The sequence below is a fragment of the Synchiropus splendidus genome, chromosome 4, assembly GCF_027744825.2.
Source record: "Synchiropus splendidus isolate RoL2022-P1 chromosome 4, RoL_Sspl_1.0, whole genome shotgun sequence".
Taxonomy (NCBI): domain Eukaryota; kingdom Metazoa; phylum Chordata; class Actinopteri; order Syngnathiformes; family Callionymidae; genus Synchiropus; species Synchiropus splendidus.
The window spans coordinates 12049955-12070227 of NC_071337.1; the positions used below are offsets into that span (position 1 = coordinate 12049955).

At 41.0% G+C, this 20273-nt stretch overlaps 1 protein-coding gene across 2 annotated transcripts; it reads left to right on the forward strand.

Moving 5' to 3' along the window:
- Positions 1-135: 135 nt before the first annotated feature.
- On the forward strand, positions 136-20184 carry dennd3a (DENN/MADD domain containing 3a). Of its 2 annotated transcripts, none has more exons than XM_053863657.1 (30): positions 136-301; positions 4865-4955; positions 5057-5215; positions 5459-5594; positions 5824-5939; positions 6002-6132; positions 6224-6329; positions 7238-7357; positions 7622-7720; positions 7791-7910; positions 8030-8145; positions 9578-9733; positions 9813-9909; positions 9983-10086; positions 11425-11627; positions 11692-11851; positions 12047-12203; positions 12281-12503; positions 12933-13012; positions 13913-14092; positions 14166-14336; positions 15258-15387; positions 15599-15706; positions 16909-17006; positions 17465-17619; positions 17696-17762; positions 17871-17943; positions 18005-18123; positions 18597-18734; positions 18805-20184. In XM_053863657.1, the coding sequence occupies exons 2-30, from the start codon at positions 4875-4877 to the stop codon at positions 18997-18999; spliced, it is 3798 nt and encodes a 1265-aa protein (XP_053719632.1). In that variant the 5' UTR covers positions 136-301; positions 4865-4874; the 3' UTR covers positions 19000-20184. The 2 variants fall into 2 exon arrangements, with proteins under 2 accessions (XP_053719632.1, XP_053719633.1); XM_053863658.1 differs by lacking the exon at positions 136-301 and adding an exon at positions 4295-4466.
- The last annotated feature ends 89 nt before the right edge of the window (positions 20185-20273 follow it).

The following is a 20273-nucleotide window of genomic DNA, read 5'->3' on the forward strand; positions in this document are numbered from 1 at the left end:
AATGTACATGTTAACGACGATAAAAGTACAGTAGATGGCGCTATTGGTTATTTTAACGCACCAACTACAGTTTCCGGAAATTGTTGGGTATCTTTTACTTTGAAGTGAGTGAAACCGGAAACTCTGGCACCATACTCGTTGATGCCGAACTCCAGCACTCTGCGAGCCTGCAACCCCAAAGTCCGACCCGGTTGAAATGTAGCGCTTATTTAATTTGCTTCAGAATGAGAGGCCTGGAGCTCACCGACCTGTTTTATGCGGAACTTTTTCGGCGCCAATGGACATGATCGTGTAACTTCAGGTCAGTCGCGATGTTCCAAGTCTCGCTCCCTCTTCACGAGCCTCAGTTTAGTCTGTTTTAGATGTGGTGTTTTTACCGTCAGCCCACCAGCTCCTAGTGACCACGCTGACAACTGTTGGCATGTGAAGTAAAACCTGACCCGTTGACGTGTCAAGAGAGGCTTTTCAGTCCACCATTCAGGTCGTCACTTCTCATGAAGAACGGAGAAAGTAATTGAATTCAATAGAAAACGCTGGTTTCCTGTCCCCCGTCAGCTCACTGAAAGAGACTGCATCTCTTTTGTCTCTTCGTTGCGCTCAATAAGAGCGAAAATGCCACGCATGCATGTGGTGTTTATGCAGGAAAACACGCTCCTGTTCTGCTTGTTTCTCGCGTTTTGCCGTTTAATTTAACTTGCTGGAGGTGGAAATTAATAACTCTCTTAGGAAGCAATGCAAATAAAACGTCCGTCTGTTTCTTGAGGACCTGTATTGCAAATTGTAGAAATAAGAAGTGGTTGGTTTCCTAATTCAGTCGTGTTTCACCAAACGTGATTGCAATATACTGCAGCCACTGTTTCAAGGAGCAGTCAGTTCTTCTTCATGGATCTATTTGCGTGATGTAGTGAAGCTGTCAAAAGGCCAATCTGTTGTGAAGCCCTCAAACACCATCACTTTGGAGACTAAACTGAGACCAAACTGACATAGTTTTAATGCTTGCTGAAAGAGAAACGGTCAGCATCTCTTCCAAAACCAACCAGTAACTGAAACGCTTTCATTGAAACAATCTGGTTTCTATTCTATTCTATTTAGTCTTGCCCCCCCCCCTCACTGGTCTTGATCTTGGTCTTGGTTTCGGTGGTCTTGACTCGAGACTCCAACATGGATGGCAAATGGCAGAAAAAGCTAAGATGTTTCATGAATTCTTGTCAACCACAAAATAGTGTACAAACTTGCTGTAGTACAGATATTAAAATGCAAACAAACTGCTGTAGTTATTTTGCATTAGGTAGAAAAACAAATCCACTCTGCTCACACATATAAACCAACCAGCATTTAGCATTTTTTTTTCAATTTTGTGAGGATGAGATCTGGGATTGTACCTACAAATTGGCCAATACATCATTGCTGGTGTAAGTAAAATGTTTTCTTGGGGTGGGGCTGTGTCACGGACACCAACGAGTGATAACGTCTGATACGTTTATTATTTTCCATATACATAAGAAAAAAAAAGAGTAGACATCCGTTGATGATCCGTTGGAGTGTAATTTATACACAAAAATGTAGTTAAAACATCTAGAAGTTTTCTCATGTCATGGTGCTATTCCAGTGATATCACCTGAAAAGGCACCAAGTCTGCCTTGCAGGAAACTAAATATGACATATTGCATTTATATATATTTATATTCATAAACACTTTCAAAACATGAACTTATAAATGTTTTGTTTACATTTTCGTGCATGTGCTATACCCCACACGGATGTGTGCTGCTGTTTTTTAAATGATAAAAAATAAACATATCAAAGGTCAGCAGTCATCTGTGGAAATACCCGGCGGCCCTGCCCTGAGAACATTTGACAGCTGAGGAAATATATTTCTTACACCGGTATGGGCCGATTGGCCTTTCATCTTGGTGGGTTACGACGATTATTTTTTTCCACCAAATCAATAAGAAAGTCACAGTCCCCTCTGTGAAGCAGCAAACATGAAATTTGCTTCAATGAAGTTAGCAGTGAAGGTGAACATATTTGATGGGTCACTGGCCCAGTAACAACAAGATGGAATATTATCAGGATGCAATCCAGGTTAGTGCTAGCTGGAGCAAACTTCCGCCATTATTTAATACCATTTGAAAAGGTGTGCCAGCTCTTTTTTGTACAGTGTTGGTATTATACAATGCTATTTAGTAGATTGGTTTAGTCAAACTTTGGAAAGTTATTTTGAGTGAGCACAATGAGCATTTTCAATGCGCAACAAATATTAAACTTGCTGTTGTTATTGAACTACACAGTCTCCCTTTTGCTTTCAATCGTCCACTTAGTCTTTCATCTGTTATAAGCCTCCATGTTAAGATGCTTGAAGTCAAACTGCCTTCAGTTACTATTTGATATGACTAGAGACCTGACCTGCGTTTGTTGAGCTGACTGTGAGGAGTTTCCTGTCTGCCTCATGTGCTTTTTATCATGTTGTTTACTCATAAAAATGCTCATAATGAGCTCATAAACCACCTCGATTGTGGATGTTGATGTGGGTTAACAAGCTCCATGATCACTTGAACTCGACCCACATGCATCAGAGCGGCCGGGGTTTTCTGGTAATAGCTGTTTCCATGACTCAGGGTGTAAGTTTGTCGAAGGTCCGGAATGGCCTGCAGGATAGTAGTGAGTGGATACAGTGATAAACATGAATGTGGGGGAGAAAAGTCTGGAATAACAAAATAGTGGAGCCCAAGTTGCAAGGAAGGAGGAGGTCCACAGACTGGAATCAGATTCCTTCATGACCTGTGTTGACAAGGGTGAAGTGTGAAGTCATGCACTTCATGGTCACATTATTAGAGTGCCAATATAGTGCAGTGAATGATTACCATATTGTAAAGCCACTGCTAACCCACTACAGTTTCACATTTACCTCTGGTATTCACTTGCCTTTTGTTTCTACTTTCACTTCCAACCACGGTTTTATGTCAGGATGCTCGAACTGAATGCGTCCTGCTCCTATGGGGAAATATCAAGGCATTTCCAGACCTTTAGGGTGTAGTCCCCTGCATGTCTTCAGTCCTCCCCAGGGCCTCCACAAACCCCTCCCCAGGCATTTGCCCCTCAGGGATCCTGACAAAATGCAATTGACTTCCCTCAATATAGAGAAGTAGTTTCACCCTGAGCTTTTTCAGGATGACTCAACTCCTCAGCATATTGATGAGGGACAGTCCAGTAGTCACTTTCCGCTGACTCAACCTACAGACTCACTGTGCCAAAGAATATAGCCACACTTTCACTGATCTTCAATAACATTCTGGTCTTACATCGATGACCTTGGTGTTGTGGTGTATTTAAAGCCAATGTTTTGTGATCGTTTTGCAACTTTATATTATGGTAATTGCGGTACCACTTTCACTAACCTCATTTATAAATTTATAAAACAAAAACAATTGTACTTGGATAATAAAGAAACATTTTTTTCCGGGCCCAACCTCATGTTTTATTGTGTTCACTACACAGCTTCCATTCTGTTCAGTGTTGATGTCGTCTTTGGACCTATTTTAACACCTAGTCTTCATGTTCTTGAGCAGTTGAAGGTGTGACTTTTCTGAATGACCTCTGGCCGTTGTGTAGTTGTAAATCTGGCTTAACTCACAATATCTTTGATTTGATTTATGGAATGTCAATCTTGTGTTGTATTTTGGATCAGATGAATGTAAGTGAGTAATTTATAATTTCATACAAACAACTTTTCTGCACTGCGAAGTATCAGAACTCACAATGGAGCTTCTCTGCGTGGAAGGGCGAGTCTCCAAACAGATGTTGAACTGAAAATCAGCTGAGACTGAAGGGCATTGTGGTTTTAGGTATGTTTGGTTTGTTAGCAGGTCCATGTTAACTCAGTGAAAGAGACACCAGTGGATTCCCACTAGTGCGGTGTAGCAGCCAAAGAACGGGGCATTCGAAGCGATATAATGTCACATCCCACAATGACACATTTGTGAGACATCGACATTTACTACAGTGGATGTTGGACGAGGTCTGCAACCCGACATTTTGCTTGTCGGAGAAGTCCTTTCTTGCTACTCCATTATTTGAGTACAGATTTGTTGGAGAGTTGCTTCACCACTGCCTTCCTCTTCTCCTTTCATTTCAAGTAACATGGCCACCTAGCTTTGGTGGTCTGGGGAATTAAATTGCTATTATATAGAATTGAAATCTATTTTTCTTGTCCATCTTCCTTCTGCTCCTCCCTTGTCCACCCCCTTCACCCAGTTTCTTTTCTTGAAAAAGCATCCAACGTGTCTCGTGACAAAGCCAAAACCTACATCAGTGTGAAACCAATCTGAAGAAAAGCTGGAGGATGTGTTCTCAGCTAACTGTGAGGTGTAATCTCCAGCACGTCGTGGGTCTGCCCCCAGGGCCCTGTCTCAGTTTCATCTCTGGCTTGTCCTGTGAAGTTTTCAGTTGCATTCATCTGCAGTGAGGTGAATATGACCCAGTAGCGGATAGACAAACCTGTGGACCGATTCTAACTCAGGCTGTGACACTGATTTAGCTTTTTTAAATTCACCATATGAAGGAAGGGGAAGCTAAACCTGCCATCCAGTCAGGCTACTCCTGAGAAACCAGGGTCATGAGAGATCCTGCGTGTTTCAGCGGAGTGTTTATTCTTAGTCCCTTGTGATTGACTGGCAGCCATGCCACCAGGGTGTACCCCACCTCTGTACTGTTCCAAAACGGCTTCAATTGTCTTCAACAACATGCAACACTGCCCTGCTTCAATAAAGCAGCTGAAGCAGTTTCAAGTGAAACTCAGTGGTAATGTCGCTCTTTGTTGTGTGACCTTTCTGAAAATGTATGTGATAAATTCTTTGGCTTCCAGTCTGGAGGTGATGGCTGAGCTCCCGTCTGGATTGTTGGAAGCGTGCCTCGTGGTGGGAGCCCCGAGTGATAAACTCAAGGACACATGCCAGGTGAAATCTGGATTAATAAACTAATGATCTGTTTGAGTTGCTGGAGTCAGGTGTGTGCTAATGTTTGCTTTACACCTCTGTGTATCAATCTTTTTATTCAGAACCTCAACCACTCTAGCCAGTCAGCAGAACTGCCCTTTTTGGAAGCTGAGGTGCTGCAGGTCCACATCCCACCGTTTGTATCCAAGGAGAGCAACGCGAACCATGTGATCGGTCCTGCCTTCAGCCGCGTACAGCGGCGGAGAAGTTTCATCAAGAAGGTATGGAAGCGAACTCTGCTAAACTGATACCAAATAATCTCCGAGCTGGTGATTCATATGCACGCAGATTATTTAACTTCATCTCATGTGTTGGCTAGTCACTGCTAATGTGCTGTAGGTGTGTCGTAGAAGGGAATCCCAAAGAAACCGGATTTGCAACTTCTGCAAATGGGTTTTACCCTTAATGGCTGAGACGATTTTGTTGGCTGGTTATCACGTGTAAGTATTTAACTGTCACTGCAGAAGAGGCGAGATCGCTCGACAGACACTCTAAAAAATGGGGAAACAGCCAGCCGTGCTGAAACCTCGGGAACGACGGAGGACATCAGTGTGCCGAAGGATCTGGACCTGATTGCTCTGCCTCAACTCTGTTTCCCTGGTTAGTCTTTTCTCCCTGAAGGAACTGAATTGGGCTTCGCACATGCACTGACAGACCCCAAGTGATGCTCTTGCTCCAGTCCTTTTTCCCTGCTTGAGAGAAGAGTCCCTTTTGCAGGGGCGTGTGTATTCAGAAAAAAAGTTGCACTGTGTTTTTCATCAATTTCTAATATATGACATTAGGACTCATTCATATAAATAACGCATTTGTTGCTATTTATTTTGCCAAGGTGGTCTTCAGTTGTCCAGGGAGCAGCGAGAGGACAGTTATCACTTCCTGGTCTTCACTGACCTGTTTGGTAATCGAACCCATGGAGTTGTGGCACAGTACTACAGAGCGGTGCAGGTGAGAGTGATGGATATCCTTAAAGCATTTGTATGCAGTGTGTGATTCCTCTTGTTGGTCAGACGTCCCCAGAAGTCTCCACCCACAATGGAAACCGATACAACTCATCAAAGAGTCGGCTCTTCGCGCCTTACGCTGTGTGTGTCATCTCCAAGTTCCCTTACTACAACGCTTTGAGAGACTGTTTGTCATGGTAATGATTGCAGTCGGACTTCCTGTCCTTTTGTCCTTGCTTACCAACTCATCCTCTTTCATAATCTCCGCCTGCATACCTTTTCTCTTAGTCTGCTCGTCCAGTTGCGGCCTGCAAGACAAGTGGAGGAGACAATAAAAGAGTTCTCAGCCAAGCTGTCCCTGGTCCCTCTGCCCCCACCCGGGCAACTACACGTGGTTAGTAATGTAGCCTCCTCCCCAGACTAGTATTCTAGTTGTTATTCTTCTGCTAAGAAACCATAATTGACACACTTAATATACACTTCAATAAGCTTTATTTAAGTGCTCTCACATGAGGAATTAATTTCTCTTTTTTAGATGTCTGTATACAGTATTTGTATGATATTTTTTAGAATGTTTGCCAATTTATGCACTTTTGTTATTTCATTTCATAATTTATGTAACCCTTGAACACTATCGCTAAGGTTAGTAACACCATCGCAAATGCCGGTTTATCCTCTGTAATGTAATAAAAAGTGCTTTTTATTGGGTAAAAGATTTTCTAGTCTAGTCAGTTCACAATGGACCAGTTAAATAAAACTGGGTGACAACGCTGCGACAGGATGTAGTCAAAGAAGGGGAAGTAAATTATGGTAATATGCAGCAAGTTGAATTCCCCTGAACAGTTTTTATGGGGTTATAACAGCAAATACATTTTATGTTATGTTTTCCTCACTTTCATAATTATTTAGTTACTGTTTCTAGTGTAAATGTGTTTAGATATTTTTTTACTCATATTTATAGGTGAAATCTATTTTTTCTCAAATTGCTGCCTTCCCTTTTCATGATTGTAAAAACAATGTTTATTGTGTATTTTTTTTAATTTATGCTAGTCAACCAAACATAACAACCTAAAACAAAAATCAAGTGTTAATAAGTTCTCTCTTTATAGCTTTATTTTCTCATTATTTCTTCTTGAGGAATCCGTTTTTTATAACAAATTGTCCCTTAACTGCTCTATACCCAGTTATTTCAGGGCTCCAGATTTTCTCACATCTTTGCAGTTCATCTTTTAAACATATATATGACTTGTTTTCTACGTATGTTGGCTTTACCTTAATACTTGAATTCTCATTCTCCTCAAGTCCTTTAGCCTCCGTCCACTACAGATCGTGCTTCCGTCCAAGGAAGACCAGGACAGTCCTGTGATTGACATCGACCTGCATCTTCCATTTCTGTGTTTCACCCACAAGGTCCTTTTACAGGTAATATTCTTGAAATTGCAGCTGCCAATACTCAATTTCAGATTCGTTTTTTCAAAGGTTCACTTTTATTTGGGTCATTTTGAAGCCTGTTGTTTTGTTGTTTTCCACCAGCTCTTTTTTACTTAGTTTTTACTGAGATTAGCAGAACCAGTCTATCAATGGCAGCACAATAGTTCTCACCATGAAGTTGAAATCAAATTCAAACGGAATGTACGTTTGACTGAAAGCCAAGGCTCACTGTTTCTCCTCTCTTCACCTCTGCAGATCCTGTCGAGCCTTCTCCAAGAACAGCGACTAGTTTTCTTCTCATCAGACTGGGCCAGGCTCACACTTGTGGCGGAAAGTCTGCTGCTGTATCTGCGGGTTTGTAACCGCTAAACTTTTCAGATGCAACTATAGAAGACCCTGAACAGTGTTTTGTTATCACTTCCAGCCGTTGAACTGGCAGCAGCCCTATGTTCCTGTGCTGTCGAGAGGAATGCTGGACTTCCTGATGGCTCCTACGGCCTTCCTGATGGGCTGTCACATCAGTCACTTTGAGGAAGTAGTAGCAGTGAGTACTGTCCTGCTATGTCTTTATATTTTGTGCTTGTTTTCAGCTGATAAGCTGTCCTCATGTCAGAAGATACAACTGTATTGTCTTTACTGGAACCAGCAACTCTCGCTCTTTAGGAAACAGAAGACCTAATTCTGGTGAATGTGGATGACGGCACGGTGATGTCATCATCCTATGAAGCTGTAAATATCCCTGCAATCCCACTGTCTGCTGCCGAGTGCCTCATTTCAAGGTACCACACTAACAATCAAATAATACCACACGTTTTGCAGTTTTTAACTTCTACAAAAGTAATATGATTAAAAACACTTCTACATCAGGAATTCAAATCTGTGACTCTACAGCTACTAACAAAGCAAATACTTTACTAACAACAAATGAAAACTTAAGAACTTTTATTACATGAACAAGTGAAAATGCTCAACCTATCTCAATAACTACCATAAAAAATACATTTTGTAGAGCAGTGACAATTACTACTTCTCCTAATAATAAGTATACTACACACTGAAATGATAACTGCTACTACACTACACATGTTAAAATGATCTATGCTACCATTATTTTTCTCTAAGCTACTCCTAGTGATGCAACCACAACTGCTACAGCTTGAGATGTCAATGCTCAGTTATTGTAACTCCTTCTACTGCTACTATCAATAATGCTATTCTAAGAATTAATAGAACTTTGTAACTCTACCATCTACAACAAACATCTCTGGAGCTGTTATCACTATCAAAACAAATAGAACTAGAAAAGCAGTGTGACAGCGCATGTTTCTGCCAAGGAGCTTGTTTCTTTACTTTACAAAAGCATGGCTTACACTCACAAAAGAAATTCCTTGAGGGGTGTAGGTACAGAGTGTGTTGGCTTATGGTCTCATGTCACACCTGGCAGTCAACATTGGACTTCCAAAAAACGTTTTAAATGTTTTTAATGTGTGAATGAAACTGCAAAAGAAGGATTCGATGGCTTCTACAAAACATTATAATAGCAAAAAACAATATTTTTGATCCTTTTCTGGATGACATGTACCGCATCACTGTCAGAAAAGGAAGGAGCCCCGGGCTCATTCTTTTAGGGTGAAAAGCTTGTTCATTGCAAAACTGATGCTGATACAAATGACGTATGATAGGAAGTGCCATCGAATACTTCATTTGAAGTTTCATTCGCTCATTATAACCGAAAGTCCGACTGCTGGACCTGACCTGACATCATCGTGGGCACACAAGCAGAGACATCTCGGGTGAAGACACAAATACGTTTACGCTATATAATCTAATCTTATCTAACTATACCATTTGAGACGTTATCTTTGCAATATTCAAGATCAGTCTTATATTATCTTACCTTACCATCTTTTCTTCATGTCAAATGAAGAATGTCTACACAATTTATCACATCAGTCACATGAAAGTTGATTTATTTTAGTGATTTGATTGCGTAATGTGTTTTTCATTTATTGGTAGCCATACAAGAGAATTATGAATCTTTGAAATAAATCTAAAATCCAGGTGGAACTCCAGAACACCACCAAAATGTTATCACCAGTCCCAGTCATACTATGCTAAATATGATCAGACAAAAACATAATCTCCTTGGCTGATGTGATCATAATGTTTGTAATTTCAATCAATTCATTATTTTTCCGTTTGTGTGAGTAGAGCTGAGAGTCTCCAGTGTCACTACGATTTGGAAATGTGTCACCTTGGGGTTGGCACTGATGTCAATACCTTGCGAAGTCACCGAAGAGATTGGCAGAACAGACTCAACAGGCAGATAAAAAACATCCTCCTGGAGCTGCTGGTCAACATCTTCCGGTGTGTACTTCTTCAAGAACATTGAGAAGACCACATTAAATAAACTGCTCCTTAATTCCTGTTTTTTTTTTTCTGTCAGAGACGTCCAAGACTTCCTTAACTATGAGCACCGCGTTTTTAACAGTGAGGAATTCTTGAGGACCAGGGAGCCGCAGGAGCAGTGTTTTTACAAGAAGGTCAACTTGGCTTAACTTCCCTTTGACACACTGGTTGCGAATGCTGCATGATTCTTTTTGTCGTCGTCCACAGGTGTTAGAGACACATATCTTTCACTCATTCCTGCGAGACAGGCTCAACAGGAAACAGGACAGCTTCAACCGCATGGAGCAGAACACGCGTCACCATGTACACAAGTAAGACACTGCTGCTATGACATCATCTTTGCTGCATAAGCTGCCGTTGATGTGTAATTGTTTAAACAAATGGAGAAGTTCTGTGGTCAGATTTATAAAAGTAGAAGTAGAAGTAAAAGTCAATATAGAACAGTGTGTCGTGTATAGGTTTTTTTTTATCATGGCCACTACTACAAAGCTGTAGCTTAGAGAGGAGGGTTCCTGACCTCCACTTGAACTCTGGACTCACACAACACACCAAAAAGAGCCTGTGGAATTATTTGCACCCAGATGTGAAGGTGCCAAGAAACACAAGTGTCAGGGGTGAGGGGAAAAATTGGTTTACATGGATTTTGTGAAGCTCAGGAGTGTGCAGTGTTGGACAAGAGTGCTGAACAACAAGCAGCCCTCTTGGTGCCCTGCTCCTGGGCACAAAGTTGAAGATAGGTGTCTCTCAGTATAAGCTTCTCTCCTATTCCATACGGAATGCTATTTTATTTTTGTTTGTTTTTTTATGTTTGTCACTTTTATTTATATAAGACAAATCTAGTATTCATTGACTGTATCTATGGGTGCATTTTACTTCCCTTATTGGATTACTTAAAATCACAAGATGTTGATTTGGATTAAATGATTTAGGTCAACTATGTTCTTATTTAAGACCTCACTAGATATATTTAACAAGTTACCACAGGTTTTTTTTTAAACATTTTCTTTATCTGCTGCATTTCTAACTTGCACCACAGCCACATTTTCTGACAGACGGGACACACTTTTTTTCATAAAAAAATGCGAATACTTTCCAGGTTTTTGAATAGATCAACGTAAAGCCAAAAGTCAGACTTTGCCTTGAGCAATGCCACTTAGTTCCCAACAATCTGTCATCTCGACAGCATTGACTTTACATCGCCTTTATATCGAAAGCCAATCTGAATCATACCCCATGCTCAAGTGCTGGTGTAGCAACTTGCCCTTCAGTTGCAGAAACTGTTGTTTCAAAGTTTTTTCAGCTCAGGCGTGTAGTTTGCCAGCAGCGAATGTTTGTGTGGAGAGTGGTCAGTTAGCCTGCTTTCTGCTTAAAATGTCGACCAGCTCAGTGCACCCTTGTTTGTGATGTCATACTTAGACAGGTAGAAATGTGATTTCACTTCTGACCTTTTGCTTGGACTCAAACCTTTTGGTCTGTGGTTTTTGTTCCCTTTAGCTTCTATCAAAGGTTTTTCTGTAACTTCCTGTCAGTGTATATTTGTTTTACTGTGTTTGAATATATGTTTATTGCCATTTCTCTCCATTGTAAAGTCCCAAAAGTAATTCTCCTGAATAAGTACCAATAATCTTTAAACCCCACCTCAACTTCAGGAATCGAGCAATGACCGAGTTGAGTCGACGGCCAGCCATGACGGATCTCTTCAGGAACGGCTACAGCAGCTACACAAGCCCAAACAGCCGACTGAGCAAGAAACTCGGTGCCAGCATGCCAAACCTGGATGTTGCTACCAATGATGTGATGCCTACCAATGTCACACGACCCACTTCTCTCAAGAAGATGACCCCAGATATCGGTCAGTCCTGTTATTCGCTCTCATTCCCACGCACAGGTTAGTCAAGCTCTCTTTTATATTTCAGGGTTGAAGTCCCCTCAGAAATCGGTGGTGGTCTTCCGGCTACCAGAATTCCCACCTCCACTGGCATATCATTACGTCCAGAACTACTATTCAGACATGGTGGCCTCTCTGGCCAGGGCCATTAATGTGACCCCCCCCGAGGAATCCGCTCTTCTCGCTAGGTAAAGCGGTCAAGTACTAGAAAAATATAAAATCACGTTTGACATCAGAACGATCAGATTTAAGTTAATGTTGGACATGTCTCATGTGAAGCTTCATTAAAATAGTTGGAATTGGAAGAAAATTGGAAGCCAAAGATTTTTGAGCACATGGATGGAAACATGGAAAACGTCAAATGTATCTTTGTTTCAATCTAGGTATCACTACCTGCGTGGTTTGGTGAACACAGTGTCTAACAAGCGTCTGGATGCACTAGAAGACTTCCAGAGTCTTTATAAAACCGACTCTGATATCTTCCCTTCCCAAATGGTGAAGTCGCTGGTGGACTCTTTGACCGAGGCTGAACGAATACAGGTGGGTCATAGTCATGTTGCAGGTCTGTTTTCCCCAACAGAAATATGTGACATTTTTATTCTTTAAAAAAAACAAAGGCTGGCAAACACACGGACGTCAAGCGGCTCATCAGTCGTGTCAAGAGGGACCAGGAGCGAGAGCGGATGCAGCCTGGCAGTGATAATTTAGACGGTGCAGTCAAGCGTTTCCAGCTGCCCAAGAGGTTCCTGCTGCTTGAGGACTTTGTGAAATGTATTCAGGAGTCTGGTATTGTCAAAGACCAAGGAACCATTCAGAGACTTTTTGATGCTCTCACTGTGGGTGAGTTCTTTATTGATGTTTGAAATGGGTGCTTTGAGAACAAATTCCATTTGGGATCGTCTTAATAAAAGAACATTCTTGACCTATTTGCAGATCTTCTATATGGGTTGATATAGAAAACCTCCTAGAATTTATCTCTATTAAACATTTACTTCCCCGGTTAACCATTAACTGCCACTCTTGAGGGAAGAATGAGTGAGTTCCTGTAGTTCTTCGTCACAGCTGCCCGAGCTCTTCCTCTGCAGACTTCTGATTGGTCTTGTGACGACATGTGGAGGCTGTTATTATATTATAATAGAGTTATAGTTGGGGGGAATATTATGAATATTAAGTATGTTAAAAATAATGATGTTCCAATAAGACAATTGATTCATATACAAATATATATGTAGTATAAATTGTTTTCTTATTTCCGTATTTTCACTGCAGGTCATCAAAAGCAGGTTGGTCCAGAATTGTTTAAGGATTTCTACACCATCTGGAAGGAGACAGAAACTGAGGCACAAGAGGTGTGAAGTCACTTTTTGGGAATTACCAGTAGCCTGTAATTTTAATGTCCTCCATAAAAGCATGTTTTTTATTGCATAGTCTTCTGTATAATTGTTTTATGGTCGTATGAAATAAGGGAGGATGATCAAAAGCTGTCACTACATCTGTTAGTGAGTGGACAACGGGCAAAATAAAGCACTAATAAAGTGACAAATCAAGTGTTAATGGACAATAATGAGTAGATTTTTATTTATGTCACTACCTGTTGTCAAAACTGAAATTAGAAAATGTGTGAGTTATATTATGGGTTTAGATTATTTTTCGCAAGAAAATATGAATATTTCATACGTTTATATTTATGTTTTGTGGTAAAATATGTGTAAACCGTGAATTTAACTGAGTGATTTGATAATACTTTTGATAGGAATATTCATGAATTGCATAGTTTCTAACTATGTATATGCATTGAAAATGGAAATATTAATTTTGACTTTTACATTATGTGCGTTTTCACCATAAACCTATAAACTGCTCATGATTTGTATTCTAAGCTATGTTTTATGAAAAGAGGACAGCCCTGAAATGTGAGGAGTAGTATCAGAAACTTGAGTTGGAAAAAAAAAAGTAAGATATTAATATTAAGTACATTAAAAATAATTATGTTCCAAGAGAGCAATTGATTCATCCTCTATAGCTATATAACATAGAAGCATAATTTCAGTGTGTAAGCTACATGGGAAATGTGTGTAAAGGATAAATATAAAGTGAAGCAATGTCATTACAAGAAAGATATAGTGGTCTATATTCATTTAAAAAAAAAGGTCTTGCGTATTAACCTGAAGAGGTACCATGAGAAGGCAGAGGCCTTGACTAAGTCTTAAAAGGATAATGAAAAGTTAAAAATGTTGACTATTTTCCAGGTGTTTTTACCACCTTCAGTTTTGGAGCACATTGAACAAAGCGAGTGCGTCTTCAAGCTGTCGTCTTCAGTCAAGACGAGTCGAGGTGTGGGGAAGATCGCCATGACGCAACGCAGGCTTTTCCTGCTCACCGATGGACGACCTGGTTACATTGAGGTGGCCCAGTACCGAGATTTGGAGGTGAGATTTTAGAGAGCTTGTATTCCATAGTGTACTCTTGGCGTGTCTAGCAAATGTCCACCTTTAATTGCAGGAAGTCAAGGTTTCCTCCACTCCCTTCCTTCTTTTGCGGATTCCCAGTCTGAAACTGCGTGTTCGAGGACGAAAAGATGCATTTGAGGCCAATTTGAAAACTGAAGCAGAGCTGTGGAACTTGATGGTCAGAGAGATGTGGGCAGGACGAAACATGGCAGACCAGCACAAGGTAAAGATTAGTCGAACTCTTATGGATTATATTGCCACCTCAGTCAAAAAGTCAGTCTTTATTACACGGTAATTGTTGCCAGGACTGCAAAAATGGCTGCAAAAACTTTTTCTGCAACTCTTTCTGGTTTCAACTTATGATAAATATCAATCGCCGGAGTATTTAGCAGCTTAAAAGGAACCGGTTTCTTAACAAAATAAAGCTGAGTCACGCATCGTGATATCTCGGAAATATGTCACTTACTACATTTTACCACATGAGCTTGAACCCCTGTGACGTCACAGTGACTCCCGATCGTGTTTATCTTATCTTTCTCTAGCATTCACTGCACTGCACACTTGTGACTACATTTTTCTTTGTTCAGTGACCCTCTCTCTAAAACAAAACAGAAAAATTACATAGGCCTGTTGTGGTATCCAAGTGACTGCTCCAGTTTGACTTGCACTGATAGCACAGCTTTGTCTGTGCCGACGAGATTGTGAGCGGAGCTAGCCATTTCATTAGCGGAGTGTGTACCAAAAATACATTTATCTGAAGAATAACAGACGTTTTCTTTTGTCCTGAAGACGTTAACCTTGACAATCTTCAGGACACAGTATTCTGCTCTGACTCCCTCTCAGAGGTTTTAAGCTGCAGTTTCACCCCTGCTGTTTTTTGTTTGTTTATTTTAGGCCATGCAGAATCTGAAATGTTATTAGTATCAAACATTCTCTAACTTTTATTTGAGGAGTGGCTGACCCACTTCTGGGACATGACTCTGTTGTAACAGCTGTGGTGATAAGCAGAAGCAGCCGCGGGAGCCATGATTATTGGCTCCACGTTAAACACACACTTTTTCAATGGTTTGTTTAAGGTTTACAATATGACTCTTTGTGGCCATTTCTCTGTGAATAAAATGAATACAAATCTTTTTTTACCCAGGATCCCCAGTACATGCAGCAGGCTCTCACCAATGCCTTGCTCATGGATGCGGTGGTTGGAAGCCTTCAGAGCAGCAAGGCCATTTATGCTGCATCAAAGCTGGCCCACTTTGACCGCATCAAGATGGAAGGTAGGGAGAGTCTTCACATATGTATAGCAAGATTAGCACAAACTGCTCATGGTAAACAGCTGTTGTGGTGAAGTTCAGTACATGGATGAGCCAGCAAGTGTTGATACACCAATGTCTGGGCTCATTCATCCTAAGTTGATCTTAGAGAACTGCTCTCCAGTCCAGTGTGTGGTCTTCACCTGTGAAAAGCTCCTCTCTGCTGTTTGTGTAGTGCCAACCACAGTTTCCAGGACGACGGTGGAGACACTCAAACACAAAATTAATCCTTGCCTGGAGCTCACTGCACCTCAGTCTGTGGATGTTCTCCTGTACACACCAGGTATCAACTGTCAAAGATTATTATTTATATATATATATATATATATATATATATATATGTCTGTCTGTCTGTCTGTCTGTCTGTCTGTCTGTCTGTCTGTCTGTCTGTCTGTCTGTCTGTCTGTCTGTCTGTCTGTCTGTCTGTCTGTCTGTCCGTCCGTCCGTATCTACGTATCTACGAATGAATTGCTCCTTGGATTTCCATATCCTCTTTTGCCATTTTGTACTGGCCTATCTTTTAAATACAACTCAGTCCGATTGGCAATTTATTGATCAGTCTATAACTGGCTCCTAGAGGAAGTACGAGTCTAAACAAAATACAATGCTGCTTTCTGTTCTAATTCTTGGAGTCTAGTTGTATCAAACCTCTGCATTTGTTCACAATCACACCAGAAACACTCCCTGACACTCCTTTTCTCCATGAAGTTCTTCATTTTATTGATGTTCCTTCCTTCGCTTGCTAGAACACAACATAAAATACGTGGTGCTATAGAGGATTCCAGAATAGTACATCCACAAGGCTGAAGCTCTGCTGAAGTGGTGGGCTGCAGGATTTCATGTTGTGGCTAAAGCGCAGCATCAGCATAAATTTGTACCCCTGCAGACTCCAGCACCTTCTCTGGATGTCACATATCTCATCCATCATACTTGTGGGTAACAAGCTTTCATGCTGTCAGATCACATGACACATTGAGAGAATCTGCAAAACAGATTTACTTTTTGTGGGTGAACTTCATTCCTTCATTATATGTTAAGGTGATGTTTCATTTTGCTAGCACTCGATTTGCCTCAACAGATGGAAGAGCGTAATAGGGCTCCTTTAAATATTACCAGCAATAAGTAACCAAGTTGTTGGTTATCAGCATAAAATAAGCACTTGTTTGCTTGGGATTGCTGCAGAAGTGTCACAAGCTAAATGATTCAAATGTCCACTCAAACTGCCTCGCTCTTTCTTCCCTCCTTCTGGTTTGAATATAGGTCATTGAGTGGAATTCCTGGCCCTCGTCCAGGCTACTCCCACCCTTTTCCATTCACTCACACTCTGTTTCTTCAAACCAACAGCACATGCAGTTATTGGTTGTACTGTGGGTGGAGTGTGTTGCAAAAAAAGTTTCAAAAATTCAAACACCGTGAGTGTGTGCACACCCAAGTGGTCAGTTACTGACAGGTTTCAACCTCTTTGTGGATGTGTGTGCTCTTCAGGTCTGCTGTGGGTCTCGCTGAGCAGCGGCAAAGTGATGGTGTTTGACGCCTCCAGCTGGTCACTTAAACACACTTTTCATGTTGGAAATGCAAGACTGGTAACTAATCTTACAGACACACACACACTTGCATTTCTAACCGTGTGGGGACGTTGTGATGTTTCTCATAGCCATACCTCATTCCCCAGCCCCTAACCCTAAACCTAACCATCCAAAACAAATGGTTAAACTTAGCCATGACTCTTCATTAAATTTAAACCCAATTGCAATCACCTACAGCTTGAGTTTGTGATGGCCGACCAAAAGGTCCTCACAAAGCTTGATCTTGTCATGTGCATGTGTTTTTCCAAGAATTGTCCTCACAATGGTATTTGTATCATCTTATTTCTACCCATAGTGTCCAAGATATTAGCCATCTTCCAATACTGATGATTTATACTGAGAATCTTTAAATAAAATCCATATAAAATCAAATAACAGATTTCAAGAATTTAATGTAACAGTTGTAATTTGGGTTTTTGATTCAAACCCACTTCTAACCAGTGGTGTGTTTCCAGAACTGTATGCTTGAAGTGGACAGAGACCAAGTGTGGATGGGCTCGGAAGACTGTGTCATCTACATCATCTCCGTGGTGGCCATGGTCTGCAACAGGCAGCTGACCGAGCACAGGGCAGAGGTCACCGGACTGGCGTTGGACGCAGAAAAATACAGGTTCATAGCATCACTGTTGGACCAATGTGCAAAACCCAGGATCATATTAGAGACCAAAGTTGGGTTGTTTTTGCAGTCAGAGGGTGGCGTACTCGTGCAGTGCAGAAGGAACCATCATGCTGTGGGATGTCTCAACCCTACAGGTCAGTTTTCTGCACCACTACAATACTTCCCTATCATTTTTAAAGGAAACTGCAGAAGTATCTTGATTATCAGTTTCCAGGCAGTGATTTTCTGTATCTTCCACCCAGGTAAAGAAGCATTTCCGTGTCTCCTGCGATCGTCTACAGTCCATCTCCGTCTGCTCTGGAATGCTGTGGTGCTGTAAGTGTTCACTGCTGATCGAGGAAATGATCCAGCAAATTGAGTCACTCTCTTCTCACAGGTTCGAGGGACAGCATCATGGAGCTGTGGAGAAACGGCTCATTGAAACATCGACTTAATCTGCCTGAGCAGCAAAAGGGATGCACGGTTACGTTCAGCGCTGTGCTCTTGTTAGCTGAGGTAACAGATGACGACACTCAACTGACACACGCTCACACAAATTCATGTCAAGCCACCTCACTGAGGGGTTCACCTCCAGCACATGTCAAACTCAAGGCATGTGGGGCCAGATATGGCTTGTCAGGTCATTTATTGTGGCAGTTTAAGGGTATAAGAATGTTGGCCCCAAGAAGCCACATTTTTAAATTTGAATGAATTTGGTATATTACTGAATCAAATGATGGACCCATACATACATTTAAACAACAAAATATTGTTTATATTGCATCAGTTTGACAATAGCACAATAAATCATGATGGTGGCTGTATTTAAGTTTGTGTATAAACAAACAAAAAGCAACAAAAAGTGAACAAAAAGCAAAAAGACTGCTTTTGTTTGTTTTTGTTCGGGGATACCTCCATATTTGTTGTTGTTATAAAATATAGGTAGAGCTCTGTGGAAACTATTGATGGCTTTGTCCTCATTTTTGCAGAGAGAGGAGCTGTGGAGTGTGTGTGTCGATTCTGCTGAAGTGTGTGTGTGGCACATTAAGGACAACACAAAACCCTTCCATCGGGTCACACTCCAGGACTGCTCCGGCTGCTACTGTATTCTACGTGTTAAAGAGCAGGTACCTATGGCACATTCACCCAGCCTCAGAGGCTGTACCGTCTTTAACTCTCACGTCTTTGTCTCTCCAGGTGTGGGTTGGAGGCTTAGGCAGAAGTTCTACCAAAGGGAAAGTGTATATCTTAGACATGGAGGACCACCAGGTGCTGAAAGAGCTTCACGGTCACAACGACAAGGTGACGGCGCTCTGCTCGGCTGAGGACCGTTACGTGCTCAGCGGCGCGGCCAAGCATGATGGGAAAATCGCCATCTGGAAGGTGGAGTAGCGATGAAGGAAACTGGACAAGTGGTATCATTTCACTGATGCACAGATGAAGGATGAGATTTGCTCATTGTTTACATTTGAACTATGAAGAGCTGGAACAAGTGAAGGTTGTGTTGAAGGCATTTTATCGGAAATGTTGTATTTTATTGAAGTTCTAAAATATGTTGTCTACTAATATGATCTGTATTGATGATTTCGGTTCTTCAGAAGGCATTCTCCGTACAAGACTATGTTATGCAGTGTTCATAGTTGTACATATGGATAACTTATTTGCCTTGTATGTATTGTAAATCCACACACATTGGCTGTCTCACACCGAATTAGTTACACTAAAGTCATCTGTCATGCAGAAGCACCTCACTGTTTCACTGTTTGGGAATGTTCACACAAACGGGGTGAGTTATCCACGAGTGTCAGAGGTTGGGTTCAGCGATCAAACTCATCTTTTTTCCACTGCAAAGTCATTTCTCTTAAAGAGTCTTTCACTTTGAACATCATTTGATATTTTTTTTCCCTTAATGTTCACTTGTAAATATGTCTTTTATCCAACAGTGCAATTATTTACGTTCAAATGTTCTGCGTTTCAACGTTCCTGAAGGATCCAAAATGTTATTCAAGTGTGGGAGCCACGATCAAACTGTTACTGTTGAAAGAAACTTTAGACTTTTTATGGTTTTTGATGAAGGCACAAGAAAGCATGACTTTTTACTGTTATTGAGCAACATGCAATGTCTTCACTTTACCTCACAGCTTGTATGTCAGGACATTCGGGCCTTTGAAGTTTGAAAATCATTTCTAAAAAATTGTGAAAATCATTAACTAGGTGCTGCTTTAGATGAAGTGCAAACATTTTTTTAATCCCCAATACATACCTGTTGCTGAGAGTTAGATCTGAACACCAGGAATAGCTTTTTAATCAGCTATCCCACAAACACGTGCCTTTTTGTTTATCTGAACTGTAACCGTTTGTTATGACAATTCAAGCGCAGAAAATGTCACTTTGTTGCGCATTATCTTTTCATTTTTGTGCCGTCACATGATGTCATCATCGAACACCGACTGATTCCTTTTTTTATTTGTAACAACTTTTGAAGAGAAGAAAGACGAATATTTTGGAATATTTTTCCTGTTAACGTGAGTAGCAATTACAAAATATATTTACTAACTGGAATGTTCAGAATTCTCATTGAAATAAAACAATGAAATAACGAGTTGAGCTTGTTTTCTTGTCTTCATATTACGACATGTCTCACAAAGCGTCACAACGAATGTGCT

Excerpts from the sequence above, each read along its gene's own strand:
- dennd3a (XM_053863657.1), top strand. The coding sequence starts at position 4,875 with ATGGCTGAGCTCCCGTCTGGATTGTTGGAAGCGTGCCTCGTGGTGGGA. Across the intron at positions 15,388-15,598 it reads TGACCGCATCAAGATGGAAG|TGCCAACCACAGTTTCCAGG; the intron begins GTAGGGAGAGTC and ends CTGTTTGTGTAG. Across the intron at positions 18,735-18,804 it reads TTCTACGTGTTAAAGAGCAG|GTGTGGGTTGGAGGCTTAGG; the intron begins GTACCTATGGCA and ends TTGTCTCTCCAG.